The sequence below is a fragment of the Saccoglossus kowalevskii genome, chromosome 21 (genome assembly GCF_978046115.1).
Source record: "Saccoglossus kowalevskii chromosome 21, keSacKowa6.1, whole genome shotgun sequence".
Lineage (NCBI taxonomy): Eukaryota > Metazoa > Hemichordata > Enteropneusta > Harrimaniidae > Saccoglossus > Saccoglossus kowalevskii.
This window is the reverse complement of record NC_140661.1, coordinates 8,013,031-8,028,060: the sequence shown is the minus strand read 5'-3', so window position 1 is coordinate 8,028,060 and position 15,030 is coordinate 8,013,031. Positions and strand designations below refer to the sequence as shown.

General features: G+C 37.0%; 2 protein-coding genes across 2 annotated transcripts in view; one reads left to right on the top strand and one right to left on the bottom strand.

Annotated features, from left to right (window-relative positions):
• Positions 1-2,672, bottom strand: part of LOC100373757 (alkyldihydroxyacetonephosphate synthase, peroxisomal-like) — a 35,861-nt gene extending 33,189 nt beyond the window's left edge. The window contains exon 1 of the mRNA XM_085495256.1: positions 2,497-2,672. Coding sequence (XP_085351382.1) covers positions 2,497-2,672 — 176 coding nt within the window. The remainder of the gene's footprint in view (positions 1-2,496) is intronic.
• Positions 2,673-2,677: 5 nt separating this feature from the next.
• Positions 2,678-15,030, top strand: part of LOC102808824 (uncharacterized) — a 53,079-nt gene continuing 40,726 nt past the window's right edge. Inside the window, exon 1 of the mRNA XM_085495431.1 lies at positions 2,678-2,803. Coding sequence (XP_085351557.1) covers positions 2,678-2,803 — 126 coding nt within the window. The remainder of the gene's footprint in view (positions 2,804-15,030) is intronic.

Genomic DNA, 15,030 nt, shown 5'->3' with positions numbered 1-15,030 from the left:
TCAGGTCTCTGCATAGTCCTAGAATATCTATGTCGCAAGTCTCATTGAAATGTGATGATTAGTACTTGAGATATCAGGTGAAAAGCAGAAAATTAATTAATTATGCTAATAAGATGATTAATATGCACAAATATTTACCCAAAAACTAATTAGGTCTCTGCACAGTCCTCAAGTAACGACGTACCAAGTTTCATTGAAACATGATCATTACTACTCGAAATATCAAAAGCTGAAAATTAATTAATTATGCAAATTAGGTAATTAATATGTACTGATATTACCCTAAAAACTATAAGGTCTGTGCAGTGTCATATGACACCTATGTACTAAGTTTTATTGAAATGTTATGATTAGTACTTGAGATATCAGTGGAAAAGCCAAAAATTGATTAATCATTACGTAAATTAGGTAATTAATAATATTAACAGATTTTTACCCAAAACTAATCAAATCTGTGCATTAGTTCAGAGCATCCATGTGCCAAGTTTCATTGAAATCCAATGAGTGGTTCTTTAGATATCAGTGGAACAGTCTTGGAACAGCTAAAAATCAGCTAAGTATCATGCAAATTAGGCAATTAATATTCATAGATTTTTACCAAAACCTAATCAACTCTGCGCATTATCCCAGAGCATCTATGTACCAAATTTCACCAAAATTTGATTAGTGGTTCTTGAGATAACGGTGGAACAAAAAAAGTGACATACATACATACATACATACATACATACATACATACATACATACATACATACATACATACATACATACATACAGACATACAGACATACAGACAGGGTAACTGCAAAGACCCCCTTTTGTGCTTCGCACACGGGAGTCAAAAATACACCTACATGTACAAGTACAACATGCATAACATTTATTGTTCAGGATTGTCTTATAGTTGAGTTAGTGTCGTTTTCTAGACTTCAGCTGTTTTAACTGGATCTTTGACCAGTGTCCATTAAGAGTCATCATCAAAATTTAGATAAAAAGACCTAAATGCATAGAGTAAAATTGGTGTTCATTACAAACAATGGCAGATCTGTCACATCAAATTTTGATTTATTAAGATTTATTAAGAATACTCTTGCAAGAAATTGGGTGGACTTGAGATCGTAAGATGTTGACAATTCAATCACAATTAAATCTGAGAAAAAGCTTCTAACCAGCATATCTTGCAAATACTATAATTGATGGCTGTGGGAAATGACACTTACCAGGTACTAGCCCATATATAGGATATAAATTGTTTAACACTGGAAAAAATACTGCCACTTAATTTAAGAGGAAATGAAAAAAACTAAATACAGTACATGTAATGAGTATCAAAAGATCATGTTTAATTTAAATAACTTTGTTTGATATTGCATCTTGATAAAAATAATTTTTTTGCTGATACAACTACATAGCACTATCTTTTAAATACTTGTTCATATTGGCAAAACTGCAATGTCTGTGTATTATAGATTTTTACTATTTCTATGTTTTCTGTCAAAACAAATGTTTTATTTTTGTTGTCGAAAAATCACATTCAAATATTTTTATTAGAATGCAATATCGAAAACACAAAAAAAAAACTTGCAGTTATTTACATAGCTTTTTTAACTGAATACTTTTTTACCTCCAATAATTATAATAAATCCAGTATTTGCCTTGTTAGTCGAGAACCGACGATTTACCAGATAACTATGCAATGCAATGTATGCAATGTTGATATCTATGTGGAAGTATGTGATAGAGATATCATCTCGTGAGTTTTATGCACACACCAATTACATTTATTTGAATCAACATGGTATAAGCTTTGTGAAAAAGTAAAGACACTATCAGAGACAGCCTGAATGAACACTAACCAGTTTTTTCATAGAATTCCTCATTTGCATTATTATTTCTAGAAATGAACATTTGTCTTGCAGTTTTTTATTATTTTGAAATTCACAATAAAAACTTGTGAGATCTTAATCAAATCACACCACTTGTATTCTAGTAATTTTCAAAATATTGATGGTTAACGAAAAGATTCTGTATTAATTGTTGCAAACATCTAATTGTAATCGATTTTTCACACAGATACATTGTACAATAAAATTCATTATATTATTGTAAAATACTTGGTAGTGCATATGAAACAAAAATTGTATTTATCATTTAATGAACGTTAAATTATATTAAGTTTGGCCATATACTCTACAGGGTTTGATCACATGTACCTCTCTGTATTTATGAATGGATGAACAATACATTAACCTTCAGATCACACCACTCGGTCAAAGGTCAAATGTACATGTACATGGGGCAAGCAGGGTGTCAGAACGCACAGGACTGCAGATTATTTTCACAGTGTTTTTTTTTTTAATTTCATTTAAAACACATTATATACCAAGATCAGAAAGTTCCAAACAGTTCAAACTATAGTTTTTACACGTGATACTGACAAATGATTAATTTTAAACTGATATTCGGACTTTCCCCGGGTCCGGGACATTAACTTACCTTTGCTTGGGAATTCGTGTTTCGTCCTGGTTCTCCGAGGCACACGCAGACATCCGCAGTGAAGCATTGCTGTCCCGTGAGTCCTGGCTGTGTGGACTGCTTACATTTTCCGATTTCCTTGCATTAAGGTGTCGCACGATTGTTCCCAAACGCTCCTTCATGCTGCTGGACGACATGTTGAATGTATATTGTTTGGTGTTTCGTTACTCCACATAATACTATTCGAACTTTGGACAGGATAACAGCAGTACTGTTAAAATTTCAAGTTTGTTGGCACGAAAATCGTGTGTCTTTGCGAGTCTATGAGGTGAGTATTGACACTAATCCATGGAAACAAACAGATGCAGTGTACAGTTTTATGAATCTCTGTGTAATCCACTGTTTAGTACGAACGTATTCTAACAGGCAAATCTACATCGAGAGTCTCTCCAGTGTACCATCCCAGGGGGTGCTGGACATCTCGACCCAAAAAAATCTCGACCCATTTTTTATTGGACAACTCGACCCAGGACCCCTAGACATCTCGATCCACCTATTTCAGACGACCCGCCGCCTTGACGCAATATTCATCACTGTAAAAGTGGATAAATTCGAACCAGCCAGCTCATGACCGGAGACGTCCAGTCGTCTTCGTTGATAACTCGCCAATTCACCACAATCGTGGTGGTAAACTGTTTAGCTGATTTTTCAAAAGATGGATATTCAATTCATATTCATCCCAACTTATTTGAATATTCTTTCTGAAATTTGAGACATTGTTAAAAAAAATCCTGTACAGGGATATGTCTGATGTTAACTAATAATACGCAATTACCCAGGCAATACTAGAAATTTTTGCTGATACTAATTATGTTTTTTAGTTGGAAGTTGGATACGTGTAGTTCCCGGATGTGTAGTAGACGAGCATAATCGTACTGTGTCACATGTTTTTCGTCTTAGCCTTGTCTTTTCGTCTTAACCGTCGCAGTCTGCTTCATTGAATGTTTAGTTTAATAATTGATAAACATACATTCAGTGTGAGACTGTTGGGCAGAGCTCCAGAAGGAGTACCTACACTTTATGCAAATTTTTTAAAATCATGCTAATTTATTCATGAAGTAGCAGTTTCTGTGCTCATGAATATTCATTAATTTGTGGGTCAATACATTTTAAAAGGGGCGATATATTATTTTTGGGGGAAGAGTTAGAAAGGGGGATTAGCAATCCTTAGGGGGTCAATACAAAAAGAAGGGACCCATTTGGAGAGCAGCCACGCTCCTTGTGTCTGTAGTTGCACGTGACCTACAGCTGTCAACTGTGTTCGTTCTTCGACTGTGTTCGTTCTTCGACAACGACTTCGAATGGCTTCCATGTGGGGTAGTATTTTTGTGTTCTGTTTTCCTGACTTGAGTTTTTAAATCCGCTGTTTATGATTTTAACGTCTTTCATGTCTTTTGTAGGAGTGTCCAATCCGTGATTCGAACTTGCGATCTTTGAGTTCCCAGCGCACTGTCTTGTCCACTGTACCACGAGTGTCTTCACACAGGAGTTAGGATTTAAGTCCTATTCATAGGAGCACTGTCTTCACTAGCATTCAAAAATCTAACTAAACATACTGGATTCGAACCAGCAATCGCTCACATTGCAGACATAGTACAAATCAACTGAGCTATGTGGGTAGTCATGCAAATTAAATAATTTGTTGTCATATTTAGCTTTATTGCCAAATGGTGTTTGCGAGAAAAAGATGGGCAGGCAAGGGAATTGAACCCAGGTCCTCCTGATCACTATGTAGAGAACTGACCCACAAGACCACAATGGATTGACTGGATGTGTTTGCATTTGATAAGACTATATAGTGTGTATATATATAGAAATACAACATATTTCTATTATTGAGTTACAATTGTCCAAAAAATTGCCAATTTTGTGTTTTTACTTGTGTAAACTATATGCATGCCATAACCCGTTAGTGTACATCTTGCCAATTGGGTGTTTGCCATTTGCGTTGCCCATACCTGACCCGACCCTAACCCTAATGCCAAGACACGTTCCTGTTAATAATTCCGTTGCCCATACCTGACCCGACCCTAATCCTAATGCCAAGACACGTTCCTGTTTATAATTGCTCAATAATGATACTCTGTTGTGCACTGTCTGCGGGTAAGTTGCATTGATGTCAACTGATTAAACAAGTCGCGTTTAAGTAATTTCCACTATTAACAAGTGGTTAAATTGTGACAATAAATGTGTGGACAAATATTTGAGATTAATTTTGGTGTAGACAACTCTCGTTTAATTATTTTACACCATTACAAGTTGTTAAATTGAGAGAATAAATGTCTCAACAAATATTTAATACTTAGTTTGATGTAAACAACTCACGTTTGATTAATTCTCACAATTACAGGTTGTTAAATTGAAAGAATAAATGTGCGGACAAATATTTTAGACTTATTTTGGTGTAGACAGCTCTCGTTTAATTATTTTACACCATTACAAGTTGTTAAATTGAGAGAATAAATGTATGGACAAATATTTTAGATTATTATTTTGGTGTAGACAGCTCTCGTTTAATTATTTTACACCATTACAAGTTGTTAAATTGAGAGAATAAATGTGCGGACAAATATTTTAGACTTATTTTTGTGTAGACATCTCTCGTTTGATTAATTCCCACAATTACATGTTGTTAAATTGAGAGAATAAATGTGCGGACAAATATTTTAGACTTATTTTGGTGTAGACAGCTCTCGTTTAATTATTTTACACCATTACAAGTTGTTAAATTGAGAGAATAAATGTATGGACTAATGTTTGAGACTTATTTTGGTGTAGACAGCTCTCGTTTAATTATTTTATACCATTACAAGTTGTTAAATTGAGAGAATAAATCTGCGGACAAATATTTTAGACTTATTTTGGTGTAGACAGCTCTCGTTTAATTATTTTACACCATTACAAGTTGTTAAATTGAGAGAATAAATGTATGGACTAATATTTGAGACTTATTTTGGTGTAGACAGCTCTCGTTTGATTAATTCCCACAATTACAAGTTGTTAAATTGAGAGAATAAATGTGCGGACAAATATTTTAGACTTATTTTGGTGTAGACAGCTCTCGTTTGATTAATTCCCACAATTACAAGTTGTTAAATTGAGAGAATAAATGTGCGGACAAATATTTTAGACTTATTTTTGTGTAGACATCTCTCGTTTGATTAATTCCCACAATTACATGTTGTTAAATTGAGAGAATAAATGTGCGGACAAATATTTTAGACTTATTTTGGTGTAGACAGCTCTCGTTTAATTATTTTACACCATTACAAGTTGTTAAATTGAGAGAATAAATGTATGGACTAATGTTTGAGACTTATTTTGGTGTAGACAGCTCTCGTTTAATTATTTTATACCATTACAAGTTGTTAAATTGAGAGAATAAATCTGCGGACAAATATTTTAGACTTATTTTGGTGTAGACAGCTCTCGTTTAATTATTTTACACCATTACAAGTTGTTAAATTGAGAGAATAAATGTATGGACTAATATTTGAGACTTATTTTGGTGTAGACAGCTCTCGTTTGATTAATTCCCACAATTACAAGTTGTTAAATTGAGAGAATAAATGTGCGGACAAATATTTTAGACTTATTTTGGTGTAGACAGCTCTCATTTGATTAATTCCCACAATTACAAGTTGTTAAATTGAGAGAATAAATGTGCGGACAAATATTTGAGACTTATTTTGGTGTAAACAACTCGCGTTTGATTAATTCCCACAATTACAAGTTCTTAAATTGACAGAATGAATGTATGGACAAATATTGACCATTATATTTGTGAGTAAATACCTGTTGTTTAATTAATTTCCACCTCTACAAGGTTGAGAGAATAAATGTGTCGACAAATATTTGATACTTATTTAGGTGTAAGAACTCGTGTTTGACCAACTTCCACCATTGCAAGTTGTTAAAATAATGAAATAAATATACTGGTATCATTGGATATTTGATTTAATTGTGAAACTTTCTAACAAAATGTTAACTGCTGGCTTCGAACCCTCAATCAACAATTCCGCAGACACAGTATAAATTCAACAACACCACAGAAGATATTCGTCTGTTGCCTGAATTGTTTTCGTAATATAGGGAACGCCATCGACACTTACCTTGACTTGGGTCTTGTTTATCACTTGTCACAATCTGGAAACTGTTGAACAAATTGCGCGTCGTCCAGTTTAAGACGTTAGTTATTTTATTATTTATTCATTCAGTTTTGTATGGTGGAGTTTTGTGAGGTTTATTATTTTTTTGCGACGTTCTTTGTTTACTTGTTTACGGTTTGAGAGGTTTCAGTTTATTTGATTTACGTTTTTACAATAGCTCTGAGCGGGACTCGAACCCACTGTCTTTTCAAGCTAATTTTGTTTTATTTTGATGGCACGCTTGTGTACCACGCCACGACGTTGGTCGTTAAGTGGTGTTCATTTTTCTAACTACTCCAGTGTACCGATGAGTTGAACGGAAAAGCCAAAACGATTGCTGGTTTCTGATTGCTTCGGTTCTGGTGAGTGTGTATCTAGTGTGATTCGAACCCATGTCGTTTGTATTGGGCGTTTTTTTATTTCCCATGTTGGCTACGCCGTAATATGCAACCACTTCCCCGTTTTATTGTAATTTTGAGTGTTTAATGATGTCTTCCTCACCCGTCACGCCATGACCCAGTTTCAACCACACGGCCATTTTGCAACACAGTTCGTGACCCTCGGCGTCACCCGACTGACTATATGAGCGTTCTGTTCAACTGTTAAGCTAGGATTTATTACCGTTATTATCATTATATTGTCACGTGATTTGTTTTACCTTATGTGTAATGTCTTAAGTATCTTTTTTGTAATTTGTATATACCAATTCGTATATACCGAGGAAACGACCCCGATTGAAGGTCATGTATTTTATGACGTCACCAATTCGTGTGTAGGTACTGCTTCTAGGTCTGTGCCGACTGTTGTTTAAAGTTGTGTTAACACCACAGGGAGCCCAGGAACTATAATCAACTGTAATACGCAGTCTCTATGAGCGGGCGGGGGGGGGGGGGGGTATCGGCTGGTATCTAGTGTAGGAAATAGACAAGGGATGAAGGCTCCAGCCAGCTCACATTTTTTAAACTCGAAAAAACAGACGATAAAAATAAAAAATAAAATCTAAAAAAAATACCAGGTTGAAGAATATTAGTTGCTCCTTCGAATTTCGCCAAAGCCTTATCTACATTTTACCGATATCTGCAGAATAAATCAAGAAAACTACACAAATTTACTCCATTTAGGAATTCCTAACGGTTTGCCCGAACGCACGGCATAGTTGGAGGCGTGGCCTGTTCAGCATTTGTCAACAACCAATCACAAGACTGGTTACGAACCACATCGAGGTCACGACTCAGTTAGCCTTGCTCAACTGGTTATTGTGTGATCCTTAATGCATTTTATTTTTCAGATCCATTACAAAATATTGTGAAGATTTACGAGTTGCATTTAATAAATCACTTCTTCTATATATGTAAATACGCCGTTCTTGTAAGATACGAGTTATTGGTAAATAAATGCAAATACATCTTTCTTGTAAGATACAAGTTATTAGTAAATAAATGCAAATACACCGTTCTTGTAAGATACGAGTTATTGGTAAATAAATGCAAATACACCGTTCTTGGAAGATTCGAGTTATTCGTAAATAAGTGCAAATACATCGTTCTTGTAAGATTTGAGTTATTGGTAAATAAGTGCAATTACGCCGCGCTTATAAGGTACAAGTTGTTGTACATAGGGGAAATTCTATTTTAGTTGTTGAAAGTCACGGGACAACCTGGCAATATCATGAGTGCTTGTGTTTGTGCATATCTTGAGACATCGACGCAACCCATAAAATATAAACCAGCAGTAATAAGTTGTGTGTTTCAATAAAAGAATGGACATATTTGGCATAAAAAACACAATGGAAATACTGTTGATAACTACACGTGGTCACACCTTTGACCGACTTGTTAAAGAAGGGCTCCCCTGTCGTATGCCACCAGTCACATTAAAACAAAGGAAAGCTTCTAACATTAATCGCGCCTCGCACGAGGTGTTTATTCATCCATGTCTGTCGATTACAAGTTAGTATGCCCACGTTTGTAGCTATGACGTATTTTACGCACCGATCACGCGAACTCCAATGTTTTTGTGACCATAAAGTTGAAAAAAAAACATGACACAAATTGATAATATACATGGAAATATGAAAACAGTGAAAACTGTTATTTCGAATAATGATTGCACCACATTTAAAAAATAAATTAAGAAACATAATGAGAATTAAAGAACAATTTTGCTTTAGAGACCTACCTTGTTTACCTGCTAAATATTGAGATGCGCTAAAATCTAACTAAATTCCACCTCAGTGACCATAACTTGAAAATTGAGACACAAAGAAACACCCCCGAAAGAAATGTCCTATTTGAAATAACAAAAACCAAAATCCAAAACTTTGCCACCAAAGACACAATTCATAGCCTTGCTAAACAACAGTGGTCTAACACTCCCTGAGGCGAGGTACCGGGAAAAAAATGTTTTGAAAAAAGACACCAACCCCAGTGACAATTTTAGTTTGTTTTATTTTATTTATTTGTTGTAACCTTTTCTATTGCAAACTATGCCTCGAAAGCGACATGTCGAAGTTTAGTACAGGCGGTATCATCAATTACGTACTCACTTCTATTCATGTTGTTAACACCTTCTTTAAGCCGTGAATTTCTTGCTTTAAACAATGATCTGCCGCCAACCGAAAGGTCATTGTTTGCAATTTGGCGTATAAAGTACAAGAAGTCAGGCATTTAACTTGGCGACAGAGTGGGACATCTTGCTACATTGTTACATTTCGACTTCAGTTCTTAATTTATTCACGGAATTCCACATGAAAACAAACCACAAAAATGCGGACCCTGAAATGTATTGCTCAACAACCAGAAGCACAACGAGCAAAGAAACAGTTTATTTGTTAATTACTGATAGACCAATACTGACTATTTTGTCTGCGTACATAAACTGCAACATTCTTTTCCTCTTTCGTTCAACGTTCTCAATTCATCACGCGACAAACCACAAATGAGCATTCGAGCCCTGACTGAAACAGATTTGTATTAGATGTATTAGATGTGTATTCTAGTTATCTGCCTGCGAGCCACACAGGTCCACTGCACAGTGTCAATCACTCAGGACCATATGGTGTCTAGTACAAAGGCGGTGGCAAGTAAATAAAAAAAAAATCTGCTGCATTGTGTAAAATAGGGTGTTAAATCGTGAAAATGCCCTGCAAAAGACGAAAAATAAGCTGTGAGTAAGATAGTCATACATTAGTTGTGCATTTAATATATTAACATTAGATATGAACGCATATCGAATATAATTTATACCCAATCTGTTTTGGATTGTCCAAACCAGGGCCGGATCGTCATGGAAACATATGCTTGTTGCTTGCCAACAGCCTAACGCCTACCGGTTTGTACATACAATAACATGGCATAGTTTCAAAACTCTTGTATTTCATTTCCACTGAAGATTACTACATGCCTCTCACCATGGAAGGTACTAACATAAGGAGCCACAACGCCTATCAAGTGGCCACTTAAGCCTCTTAACTGGTTTATTTCCTTTTGTTTCAACCCAAATTAATCCTGATAGGGACATTGTCTAGCTCATCTTTGATGTCAATGATAGTTTGCGATTGTTTACACAAGTAACGAGTTAGTGGAGTATGATATAACCTCGCTGATTTTTAATGTGACCATAAAATATATGCGCATTATGAAATTACGGTTATCACACGTGCGCACTGAGTTTGTTTAGGTGTGAAAAGTCAAAATACGTATTTCACAACCGGAAATTCAACAGATGAACGTTTGACTTCACAAATTTCACATGTTTTCATTATTAGCAATTGTAACTATAACAAGATTCCGAGTGCATACAACAACAATTCCTAAGGACTCCTAAAAAATATTATTACATAGAAAGTGTCTAGACATGCTCTTCTTTCGATACTATCTTTTCTGTTGGTGTTCGCCGATGTCCGGTGGTCAAAAATTTTGACAGTTTCGGGCGCAAAACCCACGCACTGACAATGGTACCATTGAATAATGCAATTGTCACAAGCAATCATTGATTAACTCTCATTACCATTACAAATACAAAATTCACGATATTTCATCAGTTCTTCTTTAATCAATGTTATATGTGACAATTTTCCATAAGAGTTCGCCAAGATTTCCGGAAACAACAGCATTCAAACTAAAATTTGTTTTTCAATATTGTACATGCGAGGTTCGACTATCGCTTCCGAACATGCTCCGAATATTACCGAATGCTCGAGATTAGCGTAACCCATTGTACGAAGGTGTTAAGAGCTAACAGAACCAATGTTTGTGAACAAACGATCATGGGGTAAAGCTAAAACAATAGCGTCGTGGCTCCTTCCGTTAGTACCTTCCATGCTCTCACCATTCTTGATTCAACCCTTGCCGTCCGTGCAGTATTTATTTTTTACATAAATAACACGGCGCTCGTTGCTGCCGCTTGTGACACGGAAACAATAACAAGCGTCTAACAAAAGAATCACACCTTGCACGATGTGTTAATTAACCATGAGGGTTACACCACGGTTACTAACCGTGGCTACACGAACCCCAACGTTTTTGTAACCATAAAGCACTGCGTCACTGAAACCGATAACCCTTGTGGCCATATTTTATTTTTTAACAATCGACACCCCTTTTTTATTAACAAAGGGCGATAAGCATCACTGAAATCGACACCCTTTGACGCCCGTACATTTTTTTATATTTTATTGTGATATGACTCTGGCAGTGTGTAATACAGCGCTCGCTGTTGCGTCACTGAAATCGACAACCCTTTTTTTTTATTAACAAAGCACGATAGGCATCACTGAAATCAACACCTTTTACATTTTATTGTGATATGACTCTGGCAGTCTGTAATACAGCGCTCGCTGTAGCATCACTGAGATCGACATCCTTTGACAAACCATTAACATATATGCTGGCCGTGATCGGTCACTGGCCGAGTAGAAATCTGGCCGAGTTCGGTGGTCACCCCAATAACTGTATGTATCGCATTATTCGATGAGTACAATAAAAACAAACGGTAATTTATTCGCAAATTGAAAAGTTTTCACTTTTGACTCCCATTTCAAGAAAACAAAGGCTCGCATTGTATTGTCCGGAAACGGTCCGACCCCCAGCCAGCTGACCAGTTTACAACAATAGACAGGATGGCTGCTACTTCAGCATGTTTTCCGTACCTCTGTTTTCAGTGAAAAAACTAAAAAAAAAAAAAACAATTTTCGAGATAAACACGCACACACTTCTTTAGTTTGAAAAGAAAAAATATACTTTCACACACAACTGGAAACACAGAGCTAACTAAACATATATAACATGTAGGTGTTCAAATGCCATCTTCACTGTGAAATACAGGTTTGAATATAAGCGCCCACAAACCTGGGTCTCATCCTTAATTTCACACTACCTATGGCGTTAAAATGACAGGCACATTCATCTTTGACACCGTTTAGTGAGCCTCAATCGAGGAATCGTACAAAGACACTAGAAAAGTGTTTTTGATTCATCTTATATTTACACACATACAATGTATATGTTTAGGTAGTGTGTTTATTTATAAGTCTAGCCACAGACAATGTTGGCTTTGTTTCGTTGGTTAATTTAGCACAAAAAGGCAGGCTCCGATAGTCATATGAAGCAATCGATTTGTGAAATGCAACACAAGCACGAAATAAGTCAGTTCATAAACAAGTATTACACATAGTTGCAAACTCTATGCAAGTTAGTATCTGAAGTATTGATGATGTCCATAGAAGTGGATGGGCGCTTCCTGTGACCCCAAAGCAGGCCATCGACCTTAGTAATTAGCATATAGTGTACTGGTGACATCCGGTAAAAGTCGGTGGCTGCAATTCGTGACCCGCAAATGATCATTTGTCGTTGGTAATCAACGTATTACCCTACATAAAATGCTGTCCTAAGACAGCGAGATAATCACACCAAAGAAATCTTTCCCTCTGAATTACGTAAGTAAAATATGTGTTTGTGTACCATTACTGCTGTCCTTAGGCTTCGGTTATTATTTTGTTTTGGCCACACACAGTGTATTCATGTTCTAACCCACTCCAGCACCCACAGGCAACTTTTAGACCGGAATGTACGTCCCGGGAGGCCCTGGGAGGCCCCGGGCTGTGTTTAGTGGGTCCGGGTCGGTGTGTCGGGGGTATGCCCAGGGTGTCTGGGTCGAGATGTCCAATTTGGGTCGAAGTGTCTTGGGTCGAGAAATTTTTGGGTCGAGATGTACCAGGGAGCTGTAGTTGTACCCTTTCTCGCGTGTGTTCCAATTTGTTCTTATTTTTATTGAGCCATATCCTACATCGTTGAAGTGTTGTTTTCCACGAACCTGGCAATATTTCACATCGTGTAGGTTGTTTATCCAGCCAGACAACACAGCAGCCCTCGCCAAACCACAGTCCCTCTATCTATGATAGAGGGACTGTGGCCAAACGTATTTGAAAGGAGGAAAGGGTCTAGATTTAGTTTAGTTTGTAGTACGATTATGATTTGTTTTCGTGTTTCAAATGTAAGTTCGTCATATCAAAATAGCGAGTGTAATTACCAGTACACAAGGTGCATTCATGATTGAACATGAACGAATCCTTGTTGCGAAGTTACGTATGTGTATTCGTTTACAAGTGCTGGTGTAAAACATCCGGTTAGAGAGACTGTGGTCCGGTGTACCCGTAGTATCGATCTTGATGTTCCGGTCAAACACGGCGGCCGTCTACGTGATTTTCTACACATACCTTACTTGTATACCTCGCCATTATTAGATCACTAGATTTATTGGTGTTCATTTAGTATACGAAACAAGTTTTATTTTTCGATTGACTTGCAAAATGATTTTTACAATTCTTGGAAAAGTCGCATTGCGTGTATAAACATTCTTTGTTTACGACTTTCAAACATGGCACTGAATAAGTGTGACATAGCACAGTCCCCGGTGTTGAGGGACTGTGGATATCCTCGGGGGCGGACATCCGGGCATTTTCTAACGCTTGGCAACCCTCGCGGTGAAAACAAAGACCAAAAACTCGCAGAAAACGGTACTTTGCGATGGTTGTTGAGAGTCCCCTGAACAGTGTAACAAGATTAGCCCTACGTGTGTAACATATATGAATTTGGTTGTTCAGGATTACTTCAAAGTTGAGTTTGTGTTGTTTTCTTGAGTTTTCACCGGCTCCACCGGCGTTCCACAGCAGCGCGCACAAAGCCCATAGAAATACGTGGTACAGTGGTGCGCGTCTTAGCAACATAGAACGTCCGCGACGTAGCTCCACCCCCGAGGATAGCTTTACTCTTGAGGCCGAAAAAAGCTCCATGCCGAATTCCGGGCTTGACTTGACTGACAATAGAGACATTTTGTTAGAAATCAGTGAAATGTTGTGGCGTATTTCCCGGGACGTATTTACATCTTCGTGGTAGGGATGACAAAAGCCTTGTTGACAGTGCATCGGCAGTCAATAAAATCCTGACCCATTCACGCCGCATCGAAGTTTTCTGAATGTTCGTTTTGGCGCAATTTCGTATTTGTCTGCACAGCTCCATCATGACGCTGATCACTTCGCCGTACGCCGTGTGTGTGATCTTCCCGAGGTGATCTCCCCGTTTAACCTGCCGATGCTAGATCACACTTCAAACAAAATACTCTATTGTAATAAATAGTATTCTTTGTACAGTACATCAATCGTCCTGCTGTATTATTCATCTCAAACTGAAATGATTCGCACCTCCATCTTATTAACTAGTATTTTCCAAAGTATTCACATGGACACCAATGAGATTGACACACCAGACAGTGGCGATTGCACCAGGCAGCAGAGGAGGCGGACGCCCACCGGAAACAAATTTGGCGGGCGTCGCCCCACCAAATAAAGCTGAAATCCTTTATGTAATACTGTTATGTTTAAGCCTATTCTGCATATAGACGGTATAATTTGTGCTTTAATTGTTTAAAAGATGAAATTTTTAATAGTCATGATAGTATATACCTGTTAAACCCAAGTGGTATACCTGTACCAGTTGAACCCATGTGATGCAAATGTTAAACCCAAGTGATATACCTGTTAAACCCAGGTGAAACGTGTATACCTATTAAACCCAGATGATACACCCATTAAACCCAAGTGGATAAACCTGTTAAACCCAGGTGATACACCTGTTAAACCTAAGTAATATGTGGTACACCTATTAAACCCAAGTGATACACCTGTTAAACCTAAGTAATATGTGGTACACCTATTAAACCCAAGTGATATACCTGTTAAATCCATGTGATACACCTGTTAAACCCAAGTGATATATACCTGTTGAACTAAAATAATACCCTTTTTTCAAACCAAGTGATACTCAATAAACCATAGGCTGTATCAACGTAG